Genomic DNA, 27934 nt, shown 5'->3' on the forward strand with positions numbered 1-27934 from the left:
TCGTGCGTGTACTACCACAGCCTCTGCTTCGTGGTCTCGCGCAGCTGCAGAGCCGTCTTCCTTTACTGTACCTCGCGCGCCGACGGTTTGCTTTTCGCTGTTACAGACGCCTCTGAGGCCGCTGTCTGTATTTCGCCGCTATGTCCCGCTACCTGCGGCCTCCAAACACTTCTTTGTTCGTCAGGAACGTCGCGGACGACACCAGGTTTGTTTCATAGGAACCATAGATTTATTCCATCGTTTCTTATTCTCTGTGTAAGTTTTTCCCGCGGCGAGTGGTGATCACGGCCATCGATGCCTCTGGACAGCGGGCAGCAGGAATTGTTCAATCCCAGAGTGAACAAGTGCACAAGGCGCATCTTTTTCCAAGTGGAAGCCGACCTGGGTCCCGGACTAGGTCGTCTCTGTAGGAATTCGGGCTAGACCGCAGCCACGAGGCTGGCGCCGACTGGGCGCACAGTGCGCCCGCCCCTTTTTGTTGCTATATTCACTGTAAATAACCAACCATGGGTCGATAGAACAGTTATCCATCTGTAGTTTGCACAGTTACTCAGGCCGCCTGTCTTGGGGAGATTGATCCGATTATATTTACTATTCAGTGTGGTACTTGCCAGTCACACAAGGTTGCCGATAGCTGTTAAGTTAATGTGCAATATAAAGTACACTTGACGAGATTTGATTGTAGTTCATATACTAATATTGGTGCTCAGTATTGGGTAGCTTGTTCCTCGGGAACATCAGCTTTATTCTGATCACGTCCCTGCCACTGCACACTTTGCAGTCTATTTCCTTTGCCCACGGTGTGTTTGGGTGCCGCAATGAAGCTTGGGGTTCTGGGTTGAGAAGTCCTTAATCAGTTTCTTTTGAGACTTGGCTTCAAATAGAAAATACCTGGTCTAAAGTGGTAACTGACCGTTGGAAAATGTATAATGGTAGGCAGACATATAATCAAAAACCTCGTTGCAGCAATTTACAGTTATATGAAGCTAATCGGATTTTCACCAGAATTAATTAATTGGGGGTACGGTGAACCTGCCATCCCCAAGAAATTATGCCATCATCACCCTTTGGTATTAAACCAAGCGCCCTACTGCCTAGGTAGGCTGATGAACTGCAGGTCAGGATGCCCTCCCCCACCTTTAAATCTCGAGACCTATCTTATCGGCATACGTTAGTGTGTGTTGTCTTTTTATGTGGATTGGTTGGCAAATGGCTGTATTCTTCTATCACTGGAACATTTATCGTCCATTTAATTGACTTTTTGCGTGTTTAATACCGTCGAGTCTTGCTTGCATTTTAAAAGGCTACTGTGATATTAAGCACAATAAGATAACAGTAGTATGCTGTATCTCTCAATATTTTCAAAATGTTTCTTTGTCTTCAGTTTAAAATGCCATGAATGGAAGTTGGGGCAACATTAAATACAACTGTTGTAAGGCAAAATTGTATCTCACCGCCGTGAGCCTGTACTACATTTTGCTGAGGCACCAGTGTTTAGGCGCCATAGATTTAGGTACGTTCTGACGTCAGTGTTTTGTAGTCCTTACCATCCAAAACATTCTGACAGTGTACAATACCCATGCTTCACGTAATTTCTTACAAGGCAAGATCTCTGAAGCAGTTGCTTTGTATTGTGCTTTTTTCAGTGAACCAAAATGTTTACATTTGGACTTCATTGTTGCATCTAGGTTGAGCTGCTGTGAAAGAACACTGGTAAACTATAGTTTTTTTGTATGTTCTTTTTCAGATCTGAAGACTTGCGTCGTGAATTTGGCCGCTATGGGCCAATAGTTGATGTGTATGTTCCGCTTGATTTCTACACTCGTCGCCCAAGAGGGTTTGCGTATGTACAATATCCTTTCTTCAAGATGGCTGATTGGTGAGAGGTTTTTCGAATTTGAAATACAAGTATGAGTAAGAGGTAACCATCCTAACACGTTTAATGTGCATATGCATGTTGATTGTCTTTGTCTAAGGTTGAATTGTGATATTTGCCATCCTGTTAATTCCATCTTTACAATTCAAAAATGCATATTTAATAACTAAATCTAAATATTTTTATATTTAACAGTTGGGTGATTGAAGCAAAATGTTTAATCACATACGCTGTGAATTTAATTACGCAACCTTCTTTAAATACGTGTGATTGATTTTGCTTTCTGCTTAAAAATCAAAAAGAATTTCAATCACTTGCTGGAAGTCAAATTGTAGTCATGTGTTTAAACTGTCCCCTAATTCTACTGTCCTCTGTTGTTACCTCAGAGATTCTAAAGCTGTACAGTAAAGACGAATTCCAAAGAGAAAGCATGAAAGAACCTTTAGAGTAGAGTTCAACAATTAACACAAGTAGACAAGCCAAAGGCCTCTTAATGATCAGGATGGAAGAGAAGGGAAAGATTGGGAAAAGACAAGTAAAGAAAAGCTGGAAGAAGGACAAGCGGTGATAGGAGACAAAGCTTCGGTTTATCTACACAAGGGGGAAAAGATTTTGGTCAAAGTAAAAGAGTAAACCATTGGGCAAGCACATCATGACAAGTCCTTCTGACAAGCACTTAGAATTAAAGGTCAAGATGGAGTTGAATAGCCAAGACAAAGAAGTCATGCCAGATGTATCCTACATTGCCAAGATCATTGATCTATCTTTTGTAAGTACTCCGTTTGATTGGGGTTGATGTAGCAAAAAAAACTTGTGAACAGTTGTTTGTTCAGTATATTTGTGTCATTTGATGATTGGCCTCATCTTCATGATGCAAAAAGTACATTTTACAAAACTCTGTAGTTTTCGCTAAGTCGTTTGAAAGAAATTTGGTATTGTGATTAATTGCATTTCATTTGTTGAGGAAGGAGTAAAATCTGTTTTATGAAGTGTCAATCTGTTAAGAGTTTAGAATGTTAGTCTGGATAGAGTATCCCTCTTTCCACGTTCATTAACACTTCACTGCAAGGCATGAATGTTACATTTTTTACGTGCAACTCCTGGTTTTTTACCCACCCACATACAAACTCCACCACCGCCTCCCCATGGACTCCTTTTTTTTTTTTTTTCCCCCCCCCCCCCCCCTTCATTTCGGCTCACCAAAATGGTTACTATTGATATTTTCAAAACAGACCCGTGGTTTTAAGCTTTTTTTTTCTTTTCTTTTTTTTTTTTTCTTTTGAACAACTCCAGTGTTACTGTTGGATCTTGCTTGCGACAGCACACGTGTTGTCACTTGCGAGACCTATTGTTAGCTTAACCCCTTGTGTGCCCATGACGAGCTGGACTCGTCATGGGCCGCGGTGGCGCTGTGCCCATGACGTGTCCAGCTCGTCATGAACCTTTTTTCATAACTTGTAGTTTTGCTGCACAGCAATTGTACAGCTATACAACATGGCTAAACTACATTGTCCAAGCCAAAAGCTCACAACTTCGATCAGCTACAAACTGCTCTCAAAGAGCTGTAGAAGTGAAGAGACTGTTTTAGGCTGTGACGTTGGCTTTTATCCATGATACTTGGGGCCTCATGTAGGAAGCCAAATACCGGTCGGTAACGGCCGATTTTCGGTAATTATACCGTTACCGACCGGTATTTTGGCCATTGGTATGTAGGGGGACAAACTTTGCTTTCGGAATTTACCGAATCGGTAAAATTACCGATTCGGTAATAATACCGAATCGGTAATGTTACCGAATCGGTAACTTTTCCGAATCGGTAATTTTACCGATTCGGTAAATTCCGAAAGCAAAATCGAGATGTAGGGGGAGTGTGTGTGTGTGTGTGTGTGTGTGTGTGTGTGTGTGTGTGTGTGTGTGTGTGTGTGTGTGTGTGTTGTGTGTTTAAGAGTCGGTATTTACCACCAACTTATAGTTGGTGGTAAATAATGAATGTATGTGTAAATGCATTTTTACGCGCGTAGCAGTGTGCAATGTGGCATACATACATGCCCTTAGGGCATGTATGTGTGCCACATGTGCACACATGGCCGAATCAGGGGTGCAACAGGGTGTCAATGTGACACCCTGCCACCCTTGTATGTGTTCCCCCCATTACCGAATCGGTATTTACCGATTCGGTAATGAGGCATACCTTCCCATCAATGGGAAGGTATGCCTCATTACCGAATCGGTAAATACCGATTCGGTAATTACCGACTAGTAACGATTCGGTAAAAAATACCGACTCATTACCTACATACCAGTTACCACTTCTAAAATACCGATTCGGTATCGTTCGGTATTTTAGAAGTGGTAACTGGTATGCTACCTACATGAGGCCCTAGGTGAGCAAAGTAATCGAGTTATAGATGAATCGCTAAGGTCTTGCCACCCCAGAAGACAAATACTCTAAAGAGATTCTGGGAGTTGTAAGGGCAGAGGAAATAGCGGGATGCACCCAAGATGCCAGAGAAGATCACAAGAAGCCCAGGTTCCCAATAAAGAAACAGGCATCCAGGGGGCACACGTGTTGGTATACAGTAATCCAAGACACAGGCTCACCAGCAAGCCCTACTGGCTCTTGTGAGAATAACCAACTGAGAGACAACAGCATCATGAACAAGGATCGGCAAAGCAATTATAGGTCTTTTCTATGTAAACACAGCAGGATGGGTTCTGTACAGAGTTCACAAGTAACATACATTCATCCTGTTAAGAGGGTTGAGGACTGTGGAATGTACATTGCCCTTTGACTTCCTCGTCCCTGCCCTCCCCTTCATCTTTTTCACAACACCCCTACCAACTGCTTGGACGTGAGTTTGACACCATATTTTTAACATGCATTTGCAAAGTCATCAGGTCTGGCCTATACAAAATTTGTTTGCTTTGTCAGTGTTTTGTTAGCTGAGTAGTTCTACTGCCAGGTTGAAAGTAAAGAAAACAAAAAAACACTATTCCACGGTCAACAGTTACCACGTTGTAGCAAGTTGTTTTTATTTTATTTTTACTTTCTATAATGCTGCATGTCACCTATGCTGCTGTACGACATGGCAAAAAACTGACCACGCCAAATAGCTATGCTATTTGGGTTTGTCAGTGTTTAATCCATAATGTTTAGCAACATCGCTGCTGTACAGCATTTCTGAAAGTAAAACATAAACCTGCGATGACTTGGCTAGTGTTGACCATATCAGCACTTTTCCCCCCATTTCAGCCTTGTACAACAGCTGCAAAGCTGTCCTAACATTGACAAAGCCAATAGATCTTGCATAGGTTAGACCTATTGGTTAACAATGAATGGGGCATTGTATTGGGCCTCGTCTAAAGGTCTGCAGTATATTTTGCAAGCATCCATATGAAATGTATATTTTTGTCATGTGGAAGAGTGTTTTTGCTATGACCCAATCTCTTTTTGTATGATCAGTACATATGGTGTCCCATTTGAGCTAATTGCCTTCCATGCCACTCTTTTAGGATTTCCCAGGACAAGCCATTTTCTGAGCCAGGATATAATCATTTTAATACCAGAACAGGCAGGCATCAGCAGCTAAAATTTGAATCTACTGTGCGGCATAGGTACTAGAGTGCTGAACCACCCGCACCAGGTTCATTGAGATATGCAGAATGCGTAGATCTTAAGGACACGTTCTTGGACGAGTGACCAAGAGCGCACAGCATATGCTGTTTGTACTTAAATCTGAACCCTTTTTTCTCCCATTAAACAAAATGGTGGGTTAATTTTATGTTTACGAGCACCTACTAGGTCCGATAGATTATTAACTAGTCCTGTATTGTTTTGTAATTGCATTTATATAGCTCTTACTACCCTCGACGAGGCGTCAAATCGCTTTTGGCGAATAGCATCCTACTCCGGGACCCATAAAGGATTAGTGTTAAATTAGAATAATGTATAGTGATAGTGAAATGAATAAAATGTGAATCTACTGTGCCCAATTATGTAAACTGGAGAGGAGCAGTTTTCAGGCACACCATCACCCCCTTACATCTGTTCTTTGTGAATGCTTTTTTTCATGTTCTAAGAGCACTGCAAAATTGTCAATTTTGAAAGTATAAGAAAGCACACAATTTTTAGTATGCACATGTAGCAACGTGGGAACATATGTTATGATAGTTAAAGACACGCCTAATTAGTGCGTTTTTTTATCAACGGTAAACTAATTGAATACACAAGACGCTGCAGATTATGTTCCAGTTTAATATAGCTATAATTGATGATCGAAGTATGCTGGAACTCTACAGAATTGTGACTCGTATTGTAGATCAATGGGTAAACCATTATACTTCAATTAGCTATTCTGTTTCAATATTCTGCGGTATTGATGCACCTGTGAGTTGCCATCCAACGTCTTGCGTAGTGATGTGTATTTTTGAGACTAAACGCCGGGTTTGTGATGTTGTCATTGTGTGTGTGTGTGTGTAGTAAGTGTTGTATATAATGTAATTACATTACATGTCTGTGGTTACTGTGTGTGTGTGTGTATATCCTGCTTCACATCAGTCCTGTGCACTATGTTTGGGGTAAAAAGTCTACACTGTCAGCCTTTCTGTGCCACTCCCAAAATTACCAAGGTACCTTAACAGTTGGCACATTTGAAGATGTCCGTGATGCAGAGGATGCGCTACATAATTTGGACAAGAAATGGGTTTGTGGTCGTCAAATCGAAATCCAGTTTGCCCAGGGTGATCGAAAAAGTAAGTGAATGAGTGAAATCTTTGTTCTCTGTGTTTTTTTAGTTACTAATTTGAGGGGAGCTAGTTTTTATTTTATTTTATACCATCACATGGTGTTTTTTCTAACTGGCCCAAACTTGAGGTTGCCTACTTCTGCTTCTTGGAGGTCGTAGATCAAACTGATACTACCTGATCTTATCTGCAGTGTTTATCGTCGCTAATCGCATCAAGGAACCTTCCTTTATGGTATGGTGTAGCCCCTGGTTGGAGATGAATTATTTGGATTTTATGGCATGAAAAAAATGGCTTTAAGTCACAACTCCTGCTTCCTGTATCTTTAGACTACATAATTGATTGTAAAATATTGTTCTAAAATAGAACGGGTGCTGTTTAAAGAAAAAAAAATCAGTCGGCCCGTTGAGCTACAATCTGATGCAGTTGGCATGCATGCTGTAACATATTTGTGTGTTAGTGTTTGGGGTAAGTTGGTGACTGTTGGAAACAGCCCACTCCCACTCCGCAGGGTGGTGGTGGACTCCCCGAACACACTGTGGTAGCTTGGCTCGAGTGGTCAGGAAACAGGCGCAGTGCTAAGCATACAATATACCCATACAAGAACCATGCGTGCATCCGTTCCAAAAACGACTCTACACCGTAAAAATTATGAAAATATTCTTTCTTTATCTTTTTTTCTTAGTTGCTGATTGGGAAAATAAATAACAATCACAGTATATACATTTTAAATAGAGCAGGTCAAATAAATATTTGCTGTTTGCTGAAATAAATAGGGGTGATCATAAATAACAGGGCATAAATACAAGTGCAATATATACAGACAATTAAATACTTTGAGGTAATAAATACTGTACCAATAAATACTGTACCAATAAATACTGTACCCCAACAAGTCCTGTGGACCTATAAATACAGTGCAGCATTAAATAGATAAGAACTTAATAAATACAGTATCCCCAATAAACAATTAGAAGTATACAGTACACTTTGTGAATCAGATGGCACTTCAATTCTTAAGGGCTGATTTGGCCCAGGTACAGCTTGTAGGGTGTGGAAGGCTTGAGGGGGGCTACTCCCTGGCTGAGGCAAAGGCTGAGGCCTAAACTGAGGTAGATCAAAAGGGGGGAAATTCCAATGCCCTGGCTTCCCTCTCCACACAACCTCTCTAGGTTAGTCCCAGTTCACCCCAGGCACAGTCAGGTGGGTTTCAGCACCTCCCTAGCCCCTCAGAGTAGTCTCTCAGGTCTCCACAGGGCCTTAGGCGCCCTCTACTCCACTTACTGCCCTTTTCTGATGTTCCGACGCCGCTGGAGTCGTGTCGACGCCGTGAGGCGGTTCCGGTTCGGTCTCGGCGGCCTCGGCACACTGTCAGTTCTGTGACGACGCCGGTAGGCGGTTCCGGTCCGATGTCGGTGGCCTCGGTTCGAACTCGACCTCCGATTCGACGGCGTCGGGCAGTCTCTTCACACGATGTCGACTTCGGGCGGCTCCGGTCCGATGGCGCACTCGGCTCCGATGACGTCGGCTGGCCTGGCCTCGCTGTCGACTTCCGGCGACTCCGGGGTGCGATCCTCACCCCCGACCTCCGGTGTTCCTCCTTACAGGTTCCGGGCGACTCCGGAGTGCGATCCTCACTCCCGACCTCCGGTGCTCCTCGACCTCGGTCTCCGACGACTCCGGAGGGCGGACTTCACCCTTCCGATGACGCCGCTCACTCGACCTCGGTTCACTTCCTCCTCGACCTCTGGTATTCCTCTCGACCCCCGCCGGCGCCCTCTTACGACCTCAGGCGGCTCCGGGTACGACGTCTGCTACCTCAGTCAGCGCCGCTTCTCCACCTCGGGCTCCAGGTCTTCGGCTACTCGACGCCAGGCTCCAGGGAAACCAGTTCTCAGGTCAGAATCTTGCTGCTTCTTATTTCTAAGGCCTGTTCCTGCTGTCCAGGTCCTTAGGATGGTTTTCTTCTGACTTCTTCCCACACAGGGCTATAGGCTGGGATCCATCAGTAGGGACAAGTATCAAGGGTGGGTTTATGGACCCCACTCCAGGCACAAGTTTCCACCCCTGCTGCTTCACTCCTTCCTCCTTCACTGTTGTGCTCCTCTCTCTTCACCAGTCAGGTGCCAACTGCCAGCTCCAACTGCCAACTGCCTCTCTTATCCTCCCAACATTCTAAACGGTTTCCAACTGTCACACAGTTCTGGAATCTCCTGGAAGGTTCTGGAAGGTGCTGGTAGGTTCCAGTGGATGCTGGTGATGTCATGGGAGGCCACCATTTTGTGCTCCAGGCCCTCAGACAGAAGTTTCAGGGGTAGCTAAAATGGCTCCCTGAATCTGTAGCAACACGAAAAAGTCTGGTGGTTCCCAATAAAAAGGAAAAATTCAAACAGGGGTTGAGGCAAAAGTGGGACAAAATAAATAATGATGAGGAGGGACCACCCAAAGGGCTGACAGGTCTAACAGTGACTTTTTGCATGGGACACATTCAATTGGAAACCTTTTTGAAATCTAAATATTTAACCTCCATTGATTCAGGAGGATGGGTGCGTTTTTAGTTAGTTAGCAAATTAGGCTGTGACATCTATTGATCCTTATGCTCCTTAACAGTCATGTTTCATTGTCTAAATACGTTGGTTGAATATCTGTGCACTCGAACAGGAAGGAACAAACGCATACCTGGAGCACAGAATCGGCCAAGTAATAATGAAATTATCACATTCTATGGCCAGGCATTGTATTTAAAGCACTCATTTATTTAACATACAATTTTTTTGTAAAATAGATGTCAATCTGCTATGCAGTCCAAGCATAGCCAACACGTGTTTCGTCTTATCCAAGGCTTCCTCCGGGCTGTAAAAGCAAAAAAAAAAAAAATACATCATGTAATGAAGGCGAAAGGATGAAAAAGCATACAGCAATGAAAATAGCCTGAATTGTGCAGACCAAACGGACCCTCAAAAAAACAAACACCGATATGTGCAAAAAGATAATGTTAAGTGACTATAGTCCCCATAGCCAATAAAATACGAATAATAAACAGCGTCCCAATAATATGAAAATACAAGAGGAAAAATGAAAATATAGATTAAAAAGATCGACCATCACCAAATAAGAATGAAGTAAAAAATCATTCATTACCTTCTAGAATATATTGTAACCCAAATATATTCATACAGCAATGTAAAAATTAATCTGTTATAAAGTATTCATAAAGATATTAACTTAAAACCAATAGTATATACGAATGTTAACGTGCATAAAAAGAAACTTATATGCCGCCAAGAAAAAGAACTAGGAATAAGTAAGAAGCAATAAATCGAAAACCTAGATTTCATCGGCATAGACTAAGCCAGTTTCTTGCAAAAGATTATCTCATGTTGTAAAGAACCCAAGAACAGTCTTGAGTCAAGCATCGTAATGCTTTAGTCACAAGAAGCTACATTGGTTCTTTCCTGCTCGTAATACTATTTGAGAGCCAATAATTAGAATAACTTCATGGATGTAGCGACGACCCGTCATGGGAATATAGCTTCACATAATGGTGTCAAAATTCACTGGCTAGTAAACAGAAGACAGTTTATAGCAGCACGCGGCAAGCAGTCATCAACAAAGTATGTACAAAATAAATTGTCCATAATGCCTTCATGCTGCGTTAGTATAAACCTAGACTAGTGCTGGGAAAGTACAATGCAAACAGTACGCAGAGCTGTCATGCTAGTCCGAATAGGAAGGAAGGTATGGGTGTATTATGTGTAAGGACTTTGATGTTGTTGATGTAGCCTAAGTAGATAGTGTTGTCCCTCAGATATGTAAAAGGGGCTCACTTGGCCCTTCATATATTTTGTTTTTCTCTTCAGCGCCAAATCAAATGAAAACAAAGGAAGGAAGAAGTGAATATGGTGGTTCAAATTACGATGAGGATTATGATCGAGGCAGTCGGAGGTCCAGGAGCAGAAGTTATGAGAGGAGGCGGTCCAGAAGTCGCTCGTTTGAGCAAAACTACAGAAGATCTTACAGTCCTAAATAGTAAGTGAATTAGCTTCTTCCTTGAATTTGATGTTGACACTGATTAATAGCTGGCTCGGGTAAGTGCTTTTGTTCACATCACTAGTCTAGAAAGTTTTGCAGCCACGTTTTAATGCTTGTAAACAGATTAATCTTGTGTCCTTCTAGCAATGTTTTTTATTTTATTTGACTTTGCATGTTCTAATTCATCCAGGGATAAATCGTATGCCACTTTGTGTTGTTCATATTCTCTCAGTTGAATCTAGGATTGTGAAAATGCTCACTTGCAATGTGGCAAGAAATTCACCATTTAAGAATGTACTGCAATTAATGAATCTGCAGAGAAAAAAATACCTGCAGCACAAAATAGGAATTGTCTTCCTGTGGATGCATTGTTGACCTCTGCCTGTTATGACGAAGAACAACTAGCTCAAGAATTCAGTGCGTAATATCAACATTAGAAGATCGGTGATAGTCATGCAGTACATGGGTCACATATTATAGTGGACACAAACCCCTGACACAAACGCTATGTAATGATCTAGCAAAGCATTTCAAGGACAAGATTGATAAGATCTACAGTTCCCTGGCTACAGGAGAAGCATCGAATGGGCGGGTACCCTCTGAGAGAGACCCCTCACTACCCAGACTCGACTCCTTCACAACTATTACCACAGAGCAGGTGGAAGCTGTGCTGGTGCGGACGCAAGCAGGCGCGCCCACAGACACAGCTGTGCCATTTATAATGGCTGAACTAGCCCCAATTTTAGCCCCCTCTAGCTGAGGTCTGCAACATTTCCTTGGCTACTGCCGCATTTCCTAGGAAATGGAAAAAAGCGCATATAAAACCTCTGCTTAAGAAGGTGCTGGCGGACCAGGCGGATTTGCAAAATTATAGACCAATCTCCCTCCTCCCATGCAGCTCGAAGGTCATGGAGACACTGGTAAATATACAACTTGCGGGATATCTGGAACAGCACAGTTTATTGGACCCCTCGCAATCCGGATTCCGTACAGCACGGAAGTGGCATTGGTGGAGGTCATGGATACTAACGGGGTGTCACTGGATAGAGGGACGCCCACTATGTTGGTGCTCCTTGATCTGTCAGCAGCCTTTGATACCATCTCTCATCGTGCCCTGTTGGACAGGCTGCGGGATATTGGTTTCGAAGGCTTGCCCTGGACTTGGCTGCAGAGCTTCCTTGACAACAGAACACGATGTGTCCAATTAGACTCATTTGTCTCTCAGACCACGGCAGTAGACAAGGGGGTCCCGCAGGGCTCCATTTTAAGTCCCACTTTATTCATCTATGTGGCTCTGCTGGCTACCATAATTGGATCCTGTGGCTTTGAAACAATCTCGTATGCGGGTGACACTCAGGTGATCATCCCCATTGAGACTGATCCAGCGGAAACTAGAGCAAAGTTTAAGGCCTGCATGCTGAAAATTGTTTGGGAAGGCCACGGAGTTATGTTTCTCGGATTGATGGCCGATGGAACTGGGTGATGCACCCAATCCAACCATACAGACACGGAACCTGGGTATATTGATTGACAACAAGCCTTCGCTGGAGGAACATGTTAAATCAGTATTGGGCACTTGCTTTGGCATCATGCGGATGCTGAGGAAGATTTTTCCTTGGATCCCTCTGGAGGTCAGAAAGACCTTAATACAGGCACTACTAGTTAGTAGACTAGATTATGGTAACTCGCTACTAGTAGGAATCGGGGAGGACCTCGCAGCTAGGCTACAAGTAGTGCAAAATACAGTGGCACGATTGGTCCTTAATAAACCGGTGTGTACCCCCTCTCGTCCTCTTTTGCAACAGCTGCACTGGTTGCCTATGAGGAAGAGAGCAGTGTTTAAGCTCCTATTGACGGTGTTTAAAGCTCTACAGGGGACTGGCCCGGTCTATTTAAGGAGGAAGCTAATACCCTATATACCTGCCCGCTCACTGAGATCCAGCAATCGGAATCGGAATCTGCTCCGCCCTTGTAAAATCAGGAAAGCCAAAATGGGAGGGCGCGCATTTTCTCATCTTGCCCCTCTTCATTGGAACCTTCTGCCGGTTGAGATATGCGCATTCACCAATTTGGGGCAGTTTAAAAAGCAGTTAAAAACATGGCTGTTCTAAATCCGCATCTTTGTCCTAGCCACCAGTACTGTGCTGCCAAAAGTGCCGGGAGATCCTTGTAGGGATGATTCGTTGCGCGATACAAATTCTAATAATTAATAATATCAACTACAAAGAAGTCGCACATATGATTGTAGGAAACCAATTGTTGCAGCTGTCCCCCCACTTTTGCCCCATTAAAACTAGTGAGTGCTGGCTCTCTATTCTGATAGTGCACAAACTTTAGAGCTCCTGTAAGTCCCCAGTACGTGGTACACCTGTACTACATGTAATATTTGTAGGTCACGCCTACAGCAGGCCTTGTAACCCTAAGGCAGAGTACATTACATGTGAGGGCATATCTGCAGGAGCAGCTATGATCTTGGTGTCTAAAAGTCTAAAAACGTTATTTTTCTAAATTGGTCTCCAGTTTCTCCTCAAGTGTGTCTTATTTATTGACTGTGTGTTCAACACATGCTTGACACTACTTTCTGATACTCCTAAACTGCTCGCCCACACTACCACAAAAGAGAGCATTTGGGATTATTAATTTAAACCCTGTAAGCCAATAAGGGTCGTCTGGACTTTCTATAGCGTACATCATTTTGGTACACTATATAAAAAGACAGCTTCCTACAATCCAATCCCCCCAGGATATTGCAGCATGTGTGACCAAATTTTGAGGCACTTATATGGAAATTTAGCGACACATATGGAAAACTAGCAACATTTTTGTGGCACTTTATTTTACTCGTATTGATTCATTTTCAGCCTGAAATCAATGGAAACTCTTTTAGCAGAGTATTCCACTTTGAAATAGGCATGTTTAAAGTGTCTGCTGCTCTACGGAAGCACAGGTCCAGTCCTAACCTCGTGGAGGAAGCTGTATTTCTCCCTGGGATGTTCTAGTGCCCATGTATGCACCGTTGCCTCTGGATCCGTGAGGCAGGACACCTCTTCCTCACTCACCCTGGGGGCAGAATCGTAATGGCTGATCCAAATAAATTAGACGGCCTGCATAGGAAGGTCACCTGATTACCTGGTCCTGTCCTTAAGTTGGCTTGAGCAAACACCTAACACCATGCTCATTCTGCTTGGGCAAAAGAATATTGCTGTAGAATCCTTAGAACAACAGAAAGATCCCAAGTTTGGTACCGGTTTTGAACCAGCAACGTTTTCTTACAAAATGTTTTTTAAAGTCTTAACCACCACTTGAGATCTTTGAATAGTCTGCTTTTAATTTTGAAGCATTTACAGCTACCCATTTTGCTGCAAGAGTAGATGGTGCACACTTTTCAAAACCATCCCGTAGGAATTGTAAAATCTTAAAAGGTTCCACTAGTGATTATCAACATTTATCCAAACTTACCCCCTATAAAATGATTTCCAATGTTGTGTTTTTATTTTTTAATAAGAGTGCAAAGTTGATGGTTTCCTGGATGCCTGAATATCTAGGGCAATTAATTTTCTACAGCCCATTTCCTCTAGACCTACTCTCGCGAACCAGACCATCGGCCTTAGGCGTGTGAGTTTACAGTCAGGGAACAGTGAAAACTGAAGAGAAGGGTGTATTGAGAGATGCAGAAAGCTTCCCCTGAAAATGCTCATTAATCAAGTAATAATTACGTGGACATCATAAGATGGACAAAAGAGGTCCTCGTTTCTCAAAAGTTAGGAATTGACAGGTGTGAATATCTGTGGTTTTCACAGCCCTCTGTCAGCCTCATAAATAAATAAATTTCACGGGCAGTGTTGTAAAAATCTTGGCATTTTTACAAAAATTGGTGAGTTCGCAATCTTATTGCAAAACGCGAAATCCAGGGGGGTCTGTTTAATCACGGAAGCATTGCGCGATAGTTTAAACTCTACCAGTTCTAAATACAATTTCATTATGAGGTTCGTCAGTCCCTCCTTGGGTACTGCCTTGTCTCCATTTGCTACCGCCCATAGCTACTGGACCTTTTACTTGGCTTGTTACCTAGTCTGCGCTATCTAGTTGGGTGAGCACTATGTTCTTTAATGGTCTTTACCTATTCCACCCACACAACGCTACAGCCCACTTTTACATTGTGTTTGAAATTTGTAGCGCGCTCCCCTTTCACTTTAGCGGCTGCGCTGTTTTATTTATTTATTTATTTAACGTGCACCGATGTGAAAAGCAAGCAGCCCTCCGTTTTAGAGGTTTATGTCGGAATCCTCTATGTTTCCAAATGTTGAACATTTACTGTTTGTAACAATAAAGGAAAAATGTGCCAGTATTAGTGACGGGTGTTTTTTGAAAATATTTTAGATCTGCTGCCAAGAGATCTGCATTGTAACGTACCTCTTAATTTAGAGATCCACGGGCGTAGGCCACTTCTCATGGTTGGACCATGTTTCAGGGCAACCCCTTCTTCGGAAGCCGGAAATAGAAATACTGGCTAGAATTTGCATGCTTGAGTGTTTACAGTAAAATTGAAAGAACATTTTTGCTGGTTGTCTACTACTAATAGAACAAACAGAATTTGCACTCGCATGTGGCCAAACAAATTACCAGGTAAGAAATGGTGAAAATGCAGTTTGTTTGAATTTTCACTCATAAAAGATGGGGAAAATGCTTAAGACAATTTCAATCTGCAATGAATAAATAGCAATATATAGCAGATGTCTTCTGTGTTTCTCGAATTCTTTCGTGAAACTTACATTACTCTTTTGAAATATTTTGAATGCAAATACAAGCAATATGTTACATATAGGTAACACTATCCACCACATGTGCTAATCTCAATGGACTAGGTCAAAATACTCAGAAGCTTGAATCAAAGTTTCCACCACCTTAATTGGCCTATTCACTAGGATGCAAAAAAAATTTTGTTTCAATTTAAAAATGAAATAGGTCTATACGGCTTGCGCTTTGTAGCAGATTTGTTCGGCTTTAGAATAATATTTATAGTTGCTTCATTCCATGAAGAATGAAGAGGAATGAGAAATAATTCCTTCCAAATTGGGATGACATAACCACACTTTTATGTATAGCTCATTTTGGATACCATCCAGGCCTGACCCTCTACCCTTTTTGATTGCCTTACCACCTTCCCTGTTTCTTCTTTTTTGTTTTTATTTTTTTTTTTTTTTTTTTTTTTTTTTTTTTTTGTTCGAGCCTAGCGGCAACGCACATGCACTTATCACTCTGTGAGGCATGCTGTATTATGGTATGTACTGGAAGCCCCGCCCCCTCTGCCCATATTTATTATTGGCATGTCATTGTCCTTCGTAAATGCTAGCTTCTGATTCGTACATAGGCTTGTTAGTCCCTCCTTGGTACCGCCTTGTCTGCATTTGTTAGCGCCAATAACGACAGGGCCTTTTAATTGGCTAGTTACTCGATCTGCTTTATCTACCGTGTGAGCACTATTTTCTTTAATGGTCCTACCCTATTCCACGCACAAAACGCCGCCGCACTGCTTTATTTATTTAATTGTCAGCCCCACTTGTTACGTATGTATTTTTTGTAACTTGCAGCGCAGTCTGCTTCCACTTTAGTGGCAGCGCTGCTTTATTTATTTATCTTAAACCGCGGTCCGCTTTCACCTAGGCGGCCACTTTCACCTAGGCGGCCAATGCTTCTTTATTTAATTAATTTGCAACGCTGTCCGTTTTCACTTTAGCTGACTACAGAAACTTGCTTTCTTTCTTTTTATTTTTTTAGGTGAAAGCGCCCCATACTGCGCTGTCACTTTAATGTTGGCTGCGCCCCTTTCTTTAGATGCTGCTCTCTATAACCTGAATATGGTGAGCCGTGTCTAAAGAAAGGGGCGTGACCACCATTAAAGTGCTCTCTTATTTGCTTAACTTGGGTGCGTTGGGTATCCATTTATTTTCCCAGTCAGCGTGCCATTCTTGTCTCTACTGCTCGGCCGTACATTATTGATAATGTCTAGGTCTGCTGGGAATTTTGCTGTCGGTGACGCCCAGTGTCTGGTCAGGCCAGTGTCAAGTCAGAGGTACTAAACTGCAGTACTATATCCTTATGAGGCTCAAGAAGTGAAGGCCCCCTCATCACTCAAAATCACAATGTGGACAAAGATCGGCAAATCCATTTGTGGCTCTTAATGTTCCTTCAACACAGTGCAACTTTGTATGTTTACACTAGTAAAACCTGTATTTTTTGCACAGCAGGGTTTGATAAAGCAAAACCCTTTTAACACCAGGCCTATAGTGAAATCGGGGCCTCACAAATTCTCTCTCCACAGTAGGAGGTGGTTACCTCCGGGTGCCCTTACTTTAGGAAAGGCCTCAGGGTCCTCCCTTGTTTCTTCGCTTAGCTTCACAGTAAAGTACACAACCACTGCCATAGCACCGCTTCTGCTTTATCTTCTAAATTTGAAATAATCAGCCTCATTCAGTCTAGCAGTCTATTTGCTAAATCTGGTCGCCTTTACATATGCGACTCCATTTTAGCACCTAGACCGTCCATACCCATTTTTAAATCCGCTATGTACGCTTAATGCTTGTACTGCCGTCAGATGTTGTTTGTACTGCAGTTCTTTACCCAAGGTCCAAACTATCCTCCCTGTTTACATTTGCACGTTTTTAAAATGTAACGTCACGATATTCTAAATATGAAGCAACATAGACATAAGAATGGTCTACGCAAGTATTTGGCCGAACTTTTTACCGGGGTTGTAATCAGGCCTTTACTCTAAGGATATCAGCCTCTAGGAACATTGTGGTGTTTTTTGTATAAGAAAGCATTTGTGACGTTGGTCACTGGATGGAAGCAGAGGGCTGCAATCATCTAATCAAACATCAGCACTGCGATAACCGCATTTGCTATCACTCAATCCATGCAACCCTAAGTTATGTCCAGATACTTGCGTCCTAACTAAATGTAATGCGCAGTAACAGTCTGCTGTCGTTCGCTGTGGGCCTCACACCACCTTGCATGGTAGGAGGTCCAGAACAGAACAATAATACTTCAGGAGAACAGTAAGCCAAGTACCAACAGTCAACTCTCATATCTACAGGATAACGCTTCAGTCACAAACGGGGCAAAAGTTCAAACAAGCATTTGCAATGCAATAGGTCTTGCATATCAATCAATCAATTAATTTGTAAAGCGCACTACATACCCGTGAGGGTTTCAGGGGGGGGGGGGGGGGGGTTGCTGCTATTGGTCGAAGAGCCGGGTCTTTGAGTTGTCTCCTGAAGGTCAGCAGGTCTTCGGTTTGTCACAGGTAGAGGGGGAGGGTGTTCCAGGTCCTGGCGGCGCGATGGGAGAAGGATCTGCCTCCGGAAGCTGTTCTCCGGATGCGCGGGACCGTGGTCAGCGGGGCGGAGTTTCCTGTTGGGTATGTAGAAGGATAGTCGACTGTTGAGCTAGGCTGGGCCGGTTTTGTGGAGTGCCTTGTGTGCGTGGATCAGAAGCTTGAAGGAGATTCTTTTGTCGACGGGGAGCCAGTGCAGGTTCCTCAGGTGGGGGGCGATGTGGTCGCGGCGCAGGACGTCAAGGATCAGGTGTGCAGAGGCGTTCTGGATTCTCTGCAGTCTGTTGATGAGCTTGGACGAGGCTCCGGCATAGAGGGCGTTTCCGTAGTCGAGTCTGCTGCTGACTAGAGCCTGGGTGACTGTTTCCCTTGTGTTTGTCGGGATCCATCTGTAGATCTTGTGGAGCATGCGGAGGGTGTTGAAGCAGGTGGAGGAGACTGCGTTGACTTGTTTGGTCATGGAGAGTTTCGAGTCGAGGATGACTCCCAGGTTGCGTGCGTGGTCAGTGGGGGCCGGGGGGACCCCAGTGACGTGTGCCACCAAGAGTCGTGCCATGCGGAGGGGTTGGACCCGAGGATGGGGATCTCTGTCTTGTCTGGGTTCAGTTTGAGGCGGCTATCCTCCATCCAGTCTGCGACGGCCTTCATTCCCTGGTGGAGGTTGGATTTGGCGGTGAGGGGGTCCTTGGTGAGGGAGAGGATCAGCTGAGTGTCATCGGCGTAGGAGAAAATTTGTTGAGGCCGTGCTGTCGGGCGATGCGTGCTAGTGGTACCATGTAGACGTTGAACAGCGTTGGGCTGAGGGAAGATCCTTGAGGGACGCCGCAGATGATCTCGGAGGCAGCGGAACGGAGGGAGGCAGACTCTGAGTTCTGCCGGAGAGGAAGGAGGTGGTCCCATCCAGGGCCTTGTCTCGGATCCCTGCGTCGCGGAGGCGCGTGCGTAGTGTGCGGTGGAAGGCAGCGGAGAGGTCCAGGAGGATGAGGGCTGCCCTCTCGCCGTTGTCTAGCAGGATCCTGATGTAGTCTGTGGCGGCGATGAGGGCGGTCTCGGTGCTGTGGTTACTGCGGAATCCTGATTGGGACGGGTCCAGGATGTTGTCTTCGAGGTGACGGGTGAGCTGGGTGTTAACTATCTTCTCGATGACCTTTGCTGGGGACGGAAGCAGGGAGATGGGTCGGAAGTTCTTGAGGTCGCTCTGATACGCCTTGGGTTTCTTCAGTAGGACGTTGATCTCTGCGTGCTTCCAGTTCTCAGGGATGGTGGCGTCTCGAAGGAGAGGTTGAGGATTTAGTGCAGGTGGGATGCGATGGAGTTGCTGGCTTCATTGAAGATGTGGTGCAGGAGAGGGTCAGACGGAGATCTGGAGTGGATTGTTCCCATGGTCTTGATTGTGTCCTCGATGCTCACGCTGGCCCAGGTTGTCTGGGTGTCGTGGGCGGTGGGGTGCGGCGCGGGCTGCAGGGGTCGTCCGGGGTCTGAAACTGTCATGGATGTCGGTGATTTTCCGGTGAAAGAAGGTGGCGAGAGAGTCGCACAGGGCTTGCGATGGTGGGATGTCGTTGGAGCTGGGGTTGGAGAGCTCCTTCACGATGGTGAAGAGCTCCTTGCTGTTGTGTGCGTTGTTGTCAAGGCTGTCTGTGAAGGAGGTCCTTTTGGCGGTCCTGGTGAGGTGGTGTGGTTGCGGATGGCATCTTTGTGGGCAGCACGGCTGTCTGGCGTCTTGTCGCTGTGCCATATGTTTTCCAGTTTTTGGCAGGTGCGTTTTGAGTCGAGGAGTTCCAGGGTGAACCAGCTGGTGAGATTTTTCAGCGGGGCTACCGTGTTGGCGCAGTCGTTCATCCAGCATTTGAGGGTGAGTGCACCCTCATCGGGGTTGGTGGGGTTAGTCGGAGGGTTGAGTGCGAGGCTTGTCTGTAGTTGTTCTTGGGTTACTTTGCCCCAGCAGCGGTGGGGGGGTTTGTAATGTGCAGTGGTGTGTGAGGTGTTTTCGGAAGGAGAAGTGGATGCAGTGGTGGTCTGTCCAGGTGAGTTCGGAGGCGTGGCTGAAGGTGACGTGGGAACTTGAGGAGAAGATGGCATCTAGCGTGTGGCAGGCGTCGCAACGAGCTGTTTCAGTCCGAGGTTGTCGATCAGGGTGGAGGAGTTGTTGTTGTTCTCCAGGTGATAGTTCAGGTCTCCGAGGAAGATGTAGTCGGTGGAGGTCAGCGCGTGCGTGCTGATGAGGTCGGCGATGGAGTCGCAGAATTGAGGCCGGGGTCCTGGTGGTCTGTAGACGAGGGTGCCTCTTAGGGTGGTCTTGGGGTCCGTGTGGATCTGGAAGTGCATGTGTTCGGCGGTGCTGAGGGTGTCGTTGGTGTTTGTTGAGACCCTGATGGTGTTTTTGTGGACGATGGTGCTTCCTCCCCCGGCCCTGTTGGTGCGGTCTCTGCGGGTGATCTTGTACCCGGGTGATCTTGTACCCGTCAGGGATGGCTATGGCGATGTCTGGCGAGGAGGTTTCGTTCATCCAGGTCTCGGTCAGGAAGGCGACGTCCGGTGATGTGGTGTCAAGTAGGTAGGTCCCAGAGTTCGACGGCGTGTTTGTGTGCGGAGCGGGTGTTGATCAGGATGCATCTAAGCTGGTTGGGTTCCGTCGTGGCAGGCGTCTAGGCGCTTTCGCGGCAGGAGAAGCTGCAGTTCCGGCAGATGAAGGGGCCGTGGGTGCGCCTCAGGGCGGCCTTGCAGCAGGTGTGGGTCCTTCCTAGGTTGAGAGCGTCGAGGGTGTTGGCGTCGTAGCAGAGGAGGCGGTCCTTGTGGCTGCTGCGGGGGCCAGGGGTTCTGGCGCTGGGCGCGGTCCAGGCGCAGACGGGCTTATATGGGGAGGTGGAGAGGGATGGGTGGAGCGGAGGGGGTGGGGCCGCAGGGGAGGCGGGGACGGGGGAAAGGAGACCGGCGCGGGGCACTGACTCGAGGAGGAGGCACAGAATACGAATAAAGCACAAAATCAGAGTGGCACATGCGACATTTTTAGCTATTGGCATTGTAAATGACAATGCCTTTTATTGATGTTTTGAAAACCTGAAAGCAGCGACTAGAAGTATAAAATTCACATAAATAAAAGGCATTGTCATTTACAATGCCAATTGGTCAAAGTTTCAAAAATGTGGGACCATTGCATTGCAAATGCTTGTTTTGTTAACACTGAGTTAATGTGGGTGTTTTTTTTTTTTCTTTTCTTTTTTTTTTCCTCTCAAACCCGCTCCCCTCTCAAATATGGCTCCAGTTGGCAGACTACTTTTGATCCGGGGTTTGGGAAGTGGTTTGGTAGGAAACTGTCCTGTCTCTTCTTGAGGTTCTTCTAAATTGATTTGACAGTTCCGTCTCACTGTTTGCTCATGGGCACTGTTCTCCAAAGATAACTGTTATCTTGTTCTTAATATTGCAAAGTGACAATGTTTCTTTGCGATTTTCCAGAAATTATGCTTTAATACATAATTGTGCTGTAAACGCCAATCAGGCCCCCTCTAATCCACGCCCCACCCCAATCAGTCCTCACCCCTCCCCATCCAGTTCACTCAAATCCAGCCAACCCTCTTCCAATAACCGCACTCCACTCTATTCCAGTCCAATCTACCTAGTGCCTCACTCCACTCTACACCACTCCATGCCACTGAACTCTACGGCACTCTGCTCCCCTACTCCACTATACGCCACTACTTTAAAAAAGTCACTCTTAGTCACTTTACTCTCCCTACCACACTCTGCGACTGTACTCACCTCTATGACACTCCACACCGCTAACTTTTAGCCATGCTGAACAGCAACTACACTGGTGTACAACATGGCTAAAAACATTGCCTACACCAATAGCCATTACATAGGTGAGACTTATTGGCTTTCCCAGTGCTTGTTTAAAAGTTTTGATTGTCAGTTTACGGTACCTAATTTTGTTTGAGTTTGCCGCCTTTACACCCAATTTGATTTTTCTACGGTCTAGTGCAGCTTTTCATCTTTCCCATCATGTTGATGTTTTTCAACGTGTTAGGAGCTTTGACCTTATGAGAAACAACTTAATTGTATTGGGTAAAATGCTATAGCAAGTCATGGTTGTGGTGTGATATTAATTAGTAGCACCCTGTTGTGTAGTAGTAGCAGCGTGTTCAAGGTGGCCATGTTTTAGACAAAATAGTGTTTGATGCAGATGGTTGTGTTGCTGTTGATCAAAGATTACTTGTTATTTGTACATAATCATTCCACTGCCTCAGTGCCATTTAAAATTGCTTCACCCCGTTAAAATTAAAGGGTTTTTTTTTCTATTCAGTGTTTTATATCGACAAAATGTTTGGTATTAAGTGAATGCGTTACAAAGGGCATTGCAGTAACAAGTTAGTCACTGCTCTTTTTATTTTTGCGGTCCGTGAATAATACCAAGTAGGTTGATTTTATGACTTATTTCTCGTTTTTTTTTTTTCCCTCCAGCCGCCCTGAAAGACCAGCAAGGCGTAGCAGAACACATTCAGACCATGGCAGGTAGGTTCTGTTTTTGGTAAAGGTACTGCAAGTATCCATTTGAAAATGTTGACTAGTAAAAGCAGACAGAGTTGGAATCATCATGGAAGTGTGGACGAAGATTGCTAAATATTTATTGGCAATACTTGTTGAATGGTTGGAGTGGCAGATGGTGTGGTTACTCGAATTGAGTAATGTAACGTCTGATATTGGGATTCTCTAAAATCTAGCTAAACACACCTCTAAGTGCTTGAAGAGGAAGGGATAAAGTGAGACATGAAATTGAAGTGCTAAAATTTTTGCTTAGCTCGGACCTGGTTATTCACTAATTTTATATGTACATTTATTGCTTTAAGGAGAGGGATTATGTTCACAACTGCTTATTTTGTTATTGCTTAACTTGCAGATTCAACCGTCGAAACCGATCTTTTTCCAGGTCTAATTCAAGGTCTCAGTCCAGATCCCCATCAAAAAAGGCAATGAAAATGAAATCACGTTCTCGATCTCACTCTAAGTCTAAAACCGGTGCAAGAAGTCACAAGTCAAGCTCACGATATGAGAGAGATGGAAGAAAAAAAGTACCACACAGATCTAAATCACATTCACAGTCCAGATCTAGATCAAGGTCCTAGACCAAGCTCGTAATTTTAGACCAGTGAGTGTTTTCCTGCATAACCTGTTCACATCCCGTTACGCTGTCCTGTCCACACAGTAACCAAATGGTAGGCCACTAAAAATTACATTTGTTCATTTAATGCAGTGGTCATCCAGTAAAGTGGCACTTTTTTTCTTTTTAAATCTGTCTTTTCACATATATTTTCTTCAACTAGTTGTAGGTATGACATCGTGGAATAATCAAATTTGTATGTGTTGAACGTTGCGTTAAAACATCTGCAAATCCATAGGATCATAACTTTGTTTTTCACATTATGATGTATTCCTCTTGTCCTGTCCACATGACCACTCTTCAGTGAAGACTGGTTACTGAAACAGTGTTAAATGATTTGATACTCAGCTGTATATTATTGGTGTAATGGTGCCATAAATGGGTATATTTAGCAAGAATGTTTTTCTGAAGTGTTATATTGTTGGGAAAAAAACTTGGAAATTTAACTATAGAGAATTGAACTTGTGAGGGGGGGGGGCTGAAAGTTAAAAATCTGACTAATGTTTAAACATTTGTTTGTTAAAACCTTTTTTTTTTTGTTCAATTAAAATGTAGAGGGACTTTCATAAAATAATACTTTGTAAGGCAAATTGTCCTGTATAGTTTGATGTTTCACTGTAGTTTCTTTCTAGCAATATAGGCTAAACGCATACCTGTTAGCGATCTCAAACATTTGGTTCCTTTCCGTTTTAATTGGAGGCAAAAAAAATGCCTCCCCACAGTGTTTTATAACCCTTAAGTTTGTTGACCATATGCTGAGAATAGTAATAGTGAAAAGGTGCATATTTGTAGAAGGAAAATGGGTAATTTGTTATCCCTGGAAAAATGTTTGAAGGAAAATGCAGAATTTCCAAGTTTATTGTTACACAGGTTTCATGTTTTGTTTTAGTGGCTTTGTAAACATTTTCCTTAGAACATTCCCTTCAAATTTAGTTTAAACTGGTTGCAGATGAGAGAATGTCTTTCATCTATCGTATTTTAGTGTATTATTTCGCCTTTCTAGTAGTCTACGTCACAATTTGAAACCCTGCCCTAGAACCTAGGTTCTTTTTTTTTTTTTTTTTTTTTAATGACCTCGCCTACAAGAATGTAAAGGTTTTTAAATGAGTGCGAAGGAGTTTTCACGGTTAACAATCTTGCACATTTGAGCCTTTTCTGTTGTCTGTTAATGTTTTATTTCTTGTTGGCAGAAATTTATCAACAAGTTTCTTTCATCTAGTATGTTTCTTGCTGTTTTGATGAATGGTTTAATGTGCTGTATTTAACGATGGCAGTAGTGTGAGCATCTATCAGTTGTGGGAGAAATCTTTTTTTCTTAAAGCTTGTATAAAAATATTTTTATATGTTCTTTTTAACAAACGTGTGTGAACATCTTGTTGTACTTATCTTTAGGAACAGCATTTTTATTAAAAAAAGAACTAGCCCCACTGAACTAATTTTCTGCCAGCTGTAATTTAGCAAACCATCTGTAATAAAGAAACAAAAGACCTACCTTTGTCTTGTTGGTGTGCAAAAAACATTTTCATACCTGTTACTGTAAGTGCAGCTTCCAAGTATGCTGATTATTTTGCAATTAATACTTCAGGGAGAGGACAAATTATTCAAATAGCAATTAATGTATGCTTAGAATAAACGTAATATTATATACTATATTAATGGTTAACTCCACTGAACCCATTTGGGGATTAATATTTATTTAAGTTATATATAGCGCTAGCTTGACCCGAATGCCTCGGAGCGCTTTACAACAGTAAATGCTCACAACAAAGATAACAAATTTAATGTAGAACTATTCTTACAAAAATACTGACCATTTATACAGCAAACCCCTCAAAAGGCACAGTACCTTGTCATTTAAATACCCGCCTGCACAATGTGAAATTAACTGCCTCCAGATCAAGGTTACCAGCCGGAACTATGTACAGTAGCTTCTCTGTGTAATGCTGCAAATCCCCCCCCATACCACCCCCTTACATACACTCACACACACACCAGTGTATACATTTTCACCAATGTTCATTACAGAGGGTTTAGAATGGTAAATGTTTTACCCCATCCCCCGAAGCATACATTATGTTGAGTTTTGTATAGTGCTAGCTATACCCGAAGGTATCCGAGCGGTTTATTTTTGTGATAATACAAGAGATACATGAGGGGGGATTCATAAGAGTCATAGTTTAACAACACAGCACTAAGTGGTTATAAAGTCACACAAGTTTTTGGTGCGTTTCTCAGATGAACAAAGATTCTGCAATGCTGATCTACCAAAGCGGCACCACATAAAACGCAGTAAGATACTGTGTTGCAGACATAAGTGGGTTTTCTACAGGTTCGTTTTGCCAACGGGTGATAAACTGGGTGCTCTGTTTAAGAATGTTGGATAGCAGCTGAAAGCGAAATGCTGCTTTATTTTGACAACAGGTGTCACGCCTGGCTTTATGGAAACCTACCACAACCATATATTTTCAACATCTTGACCGCTTAAAGGCTTCAGTTGCTGTATGCTAGGTCTTGTCTTGAGAAAGTACCTGAATATCAAGTGTCGGGTATTCAGCAACCCCTCCCTCCCCAAAGCATGGTAAATCCCTTAATTCGTCTAGTAGGAAGAAACTCCTATCATGACTTGATGTACATCTGGTACCCTGGGCCCTGTTAATGTTTGTTGGGGTGCTACACTTGTATGGGTTTTCAGTGGAAGTGAGCAGGGATCAACAAAGATATAAGGAAATGTTTTTGAGGGGGGCTTCCATAGAGATAATTGCATTATTTGTGGCTATTCCGCACCCATTACAACTACCAATGCTAGAAGTATTTAAAGGGAAAAAATGAGTGATTTCATGAACTGTAAGAAAGTGATTAGGATAATGCTTGACTTAATCTCAGCTTCTGGTGATAGCTTGAGCTGCATTCCGGACTATTGTTTTTGGCTCGCTGTGACTCTAGACAGACCAGCCACATGCATATCAATCTTGGGCCTGCTGCAATAGGAACAGTCCAGCTCTAACTGCTGTATGTATTCCACCTCAATCAAGCACACAAGCAATATCGTATTGTTTTTGTTCTCGTCGGTGAGTTATATGTTGTAGGTATGCCAAGATGTGGGTCCCTTGCTCTCTCTATGAACAGGACAAGCCATTATTTTAACCTTGTGGAGACCACATTGATACTACACTCACTTCATACAGTTCAAAGCCCATCTACACATGAGGTGCTTTTGGGGGGGGGGGGGGGGGGGGTAGAAGTGTTGGGACACTAGGTTGTAGAGCCTTTGCTGCACCCTGCCTACAAATTCCAGAATTTGTGGTGCTTGAACCAAGGTTTAACATTTTCAGGTGTTAAGGGTAAAAAAAAAGGGCAAGGGAATCCATGCAATCCACAACACCCAGAACTTTGTGTGTGGTTTAAAGAAATGTCTGGAATTAAGTTTTCATGCACGGGGTGGAAGCACTAAATGAGTGACAGAGATTGCTTCCATCTTATTTGAAATGGCGTTTTCCAAGGAAACTATGACCTAACTAAACACGTCAAAAATATACACTTCTACCCATCATCAGAAATCGGTTTCAAAAGTATTTGTACTAAATCAATCGGCATATGTGAAGTTGTCATTAAATGCATATTGCTCAATGTTAATGATGCACATATTTTTAAATCGATAACATTTGAACAATGGATAGTGGCTTGTATTTCACTGTTATTAGCTTTAAAACAAGCCATTACTACAAAATCATAACGTTCATTCCCTGCGATGTTCCTACCACTGCATGGATTAGAAATGTCTGCGTTGCAGATATCTATAAAGCTGCTACGTAGAAGTCTGTTCATGCGTTGAAAAGACGGTGTTATTTAGACTTCATACCCAAGCTAAAGCCATGGTTGTACAAGACGCTCTGGAATCTAGCAATTCTATATATGGATTGTTACCTAGTAGTTGCTGTTTTATTTATTGAACTTGCTACTCCAGTATTTGACTATCAAGTAGGATCATATACAGAAGAAAAGGTTATGTACCTTTAATCAGGATATCCGGATTCTGCATCATATGTCTTCAATGGAGTCCTAAACTTGGCACTCTTCCCCCCCCCTGGCAGCTGGGATTTTTAGTGTGTGTGCGTGTGTATAGAGAGAGAGAGCGAGATATGATTAGGCATACTTGCTCTCCAATTTTTCTTGGGGGGGGGGGGGGGGGGGGCTGGGTGAGAGGCAACTCCTGGAAGGGGTGCCTCCCAGATTGTTAAAGAGAGGTTTTTTTCTGTGTGATCATTGTAAGCCTTATTTTTACACTCTTGTGTTTTTTAAAAGTCTCATGGTGCTAGGTTTTCTTTTTAAAGATGCTGCAATACAATTTTATGAATACATTTAGAAAGATTCTGAGTAACACTTGTGCAAAATGAGACTTTTTTAAGTTTCCATTAAACAAATGTATTCAGAAGATCCATGGACAAAGACTCGTTTGGTTTTTCCATGCAAATGAACTATTGTTCTGGGGTCCACGCACACAATGAGGAATTACTGGAGTGTCTGTAACCTCATTCAAGATACCTAGAATGGAGAAGCAAAACTATAGGTACGCAACTTGTTTTTCTGGTTGATACTTCTATCTACAGATTCTCTAGTATTGTATCTTTCATAGATTCACCTGCTTGAATAATTCCCAGTCACCTAAGTGGGAGTCCCCAAGTACTATATTTAAAATCATGAGGAACCCAGCAACGGTGGTGGCTGTTTTGCCTCACATTTGCAACAAATACAGGACCCCAGAAGATTCTCCCGCTTGCCCCGCAGGACA

At 43.5% G+C, this 27934-nt stretch overlaps 1 protein-coding gene across 1 annotated transcript; it reads left to right on the top strand.

Annotated features, from left to right (window-relative positions):
- On the top strand, positions 1-24636 carry SRSF10 (serine and arginine rich splicing factor 10). The gene is made up of 6 exons (XM_085647859.1): positions 1-205; positions 1748-1852; positions 6525-6628; positions 10480-10648; positions 22449-22499; positions 22885-24636. Exons 1-6 carry the CDS (start codon positions 141-143, stop codon positions 23108-23110), a joined length of 720 nt encoding a protein of 239 aa, XP_085503985.1. The 5' UTR covers positions 1-140; the 3' UTR covers positions 23111-24636.
- Positions 24637-27934: the final 3298 nt, after the last annotated feature.

Source organism: Triturus cristatus, chromosome 3_2 (assembly GCF_964204655.1).
Source record: "Triturus cristatus chromosome 3_2, aTriCri1.1, whole genome shotgun sequence".
NCBI classification, from domain to species: domain Eukaryota; kingdom Metazoa; phylum Chordata; class Amphibia; order Caudata; family Salamandridae; genus Triturus; species Triturus cristatus.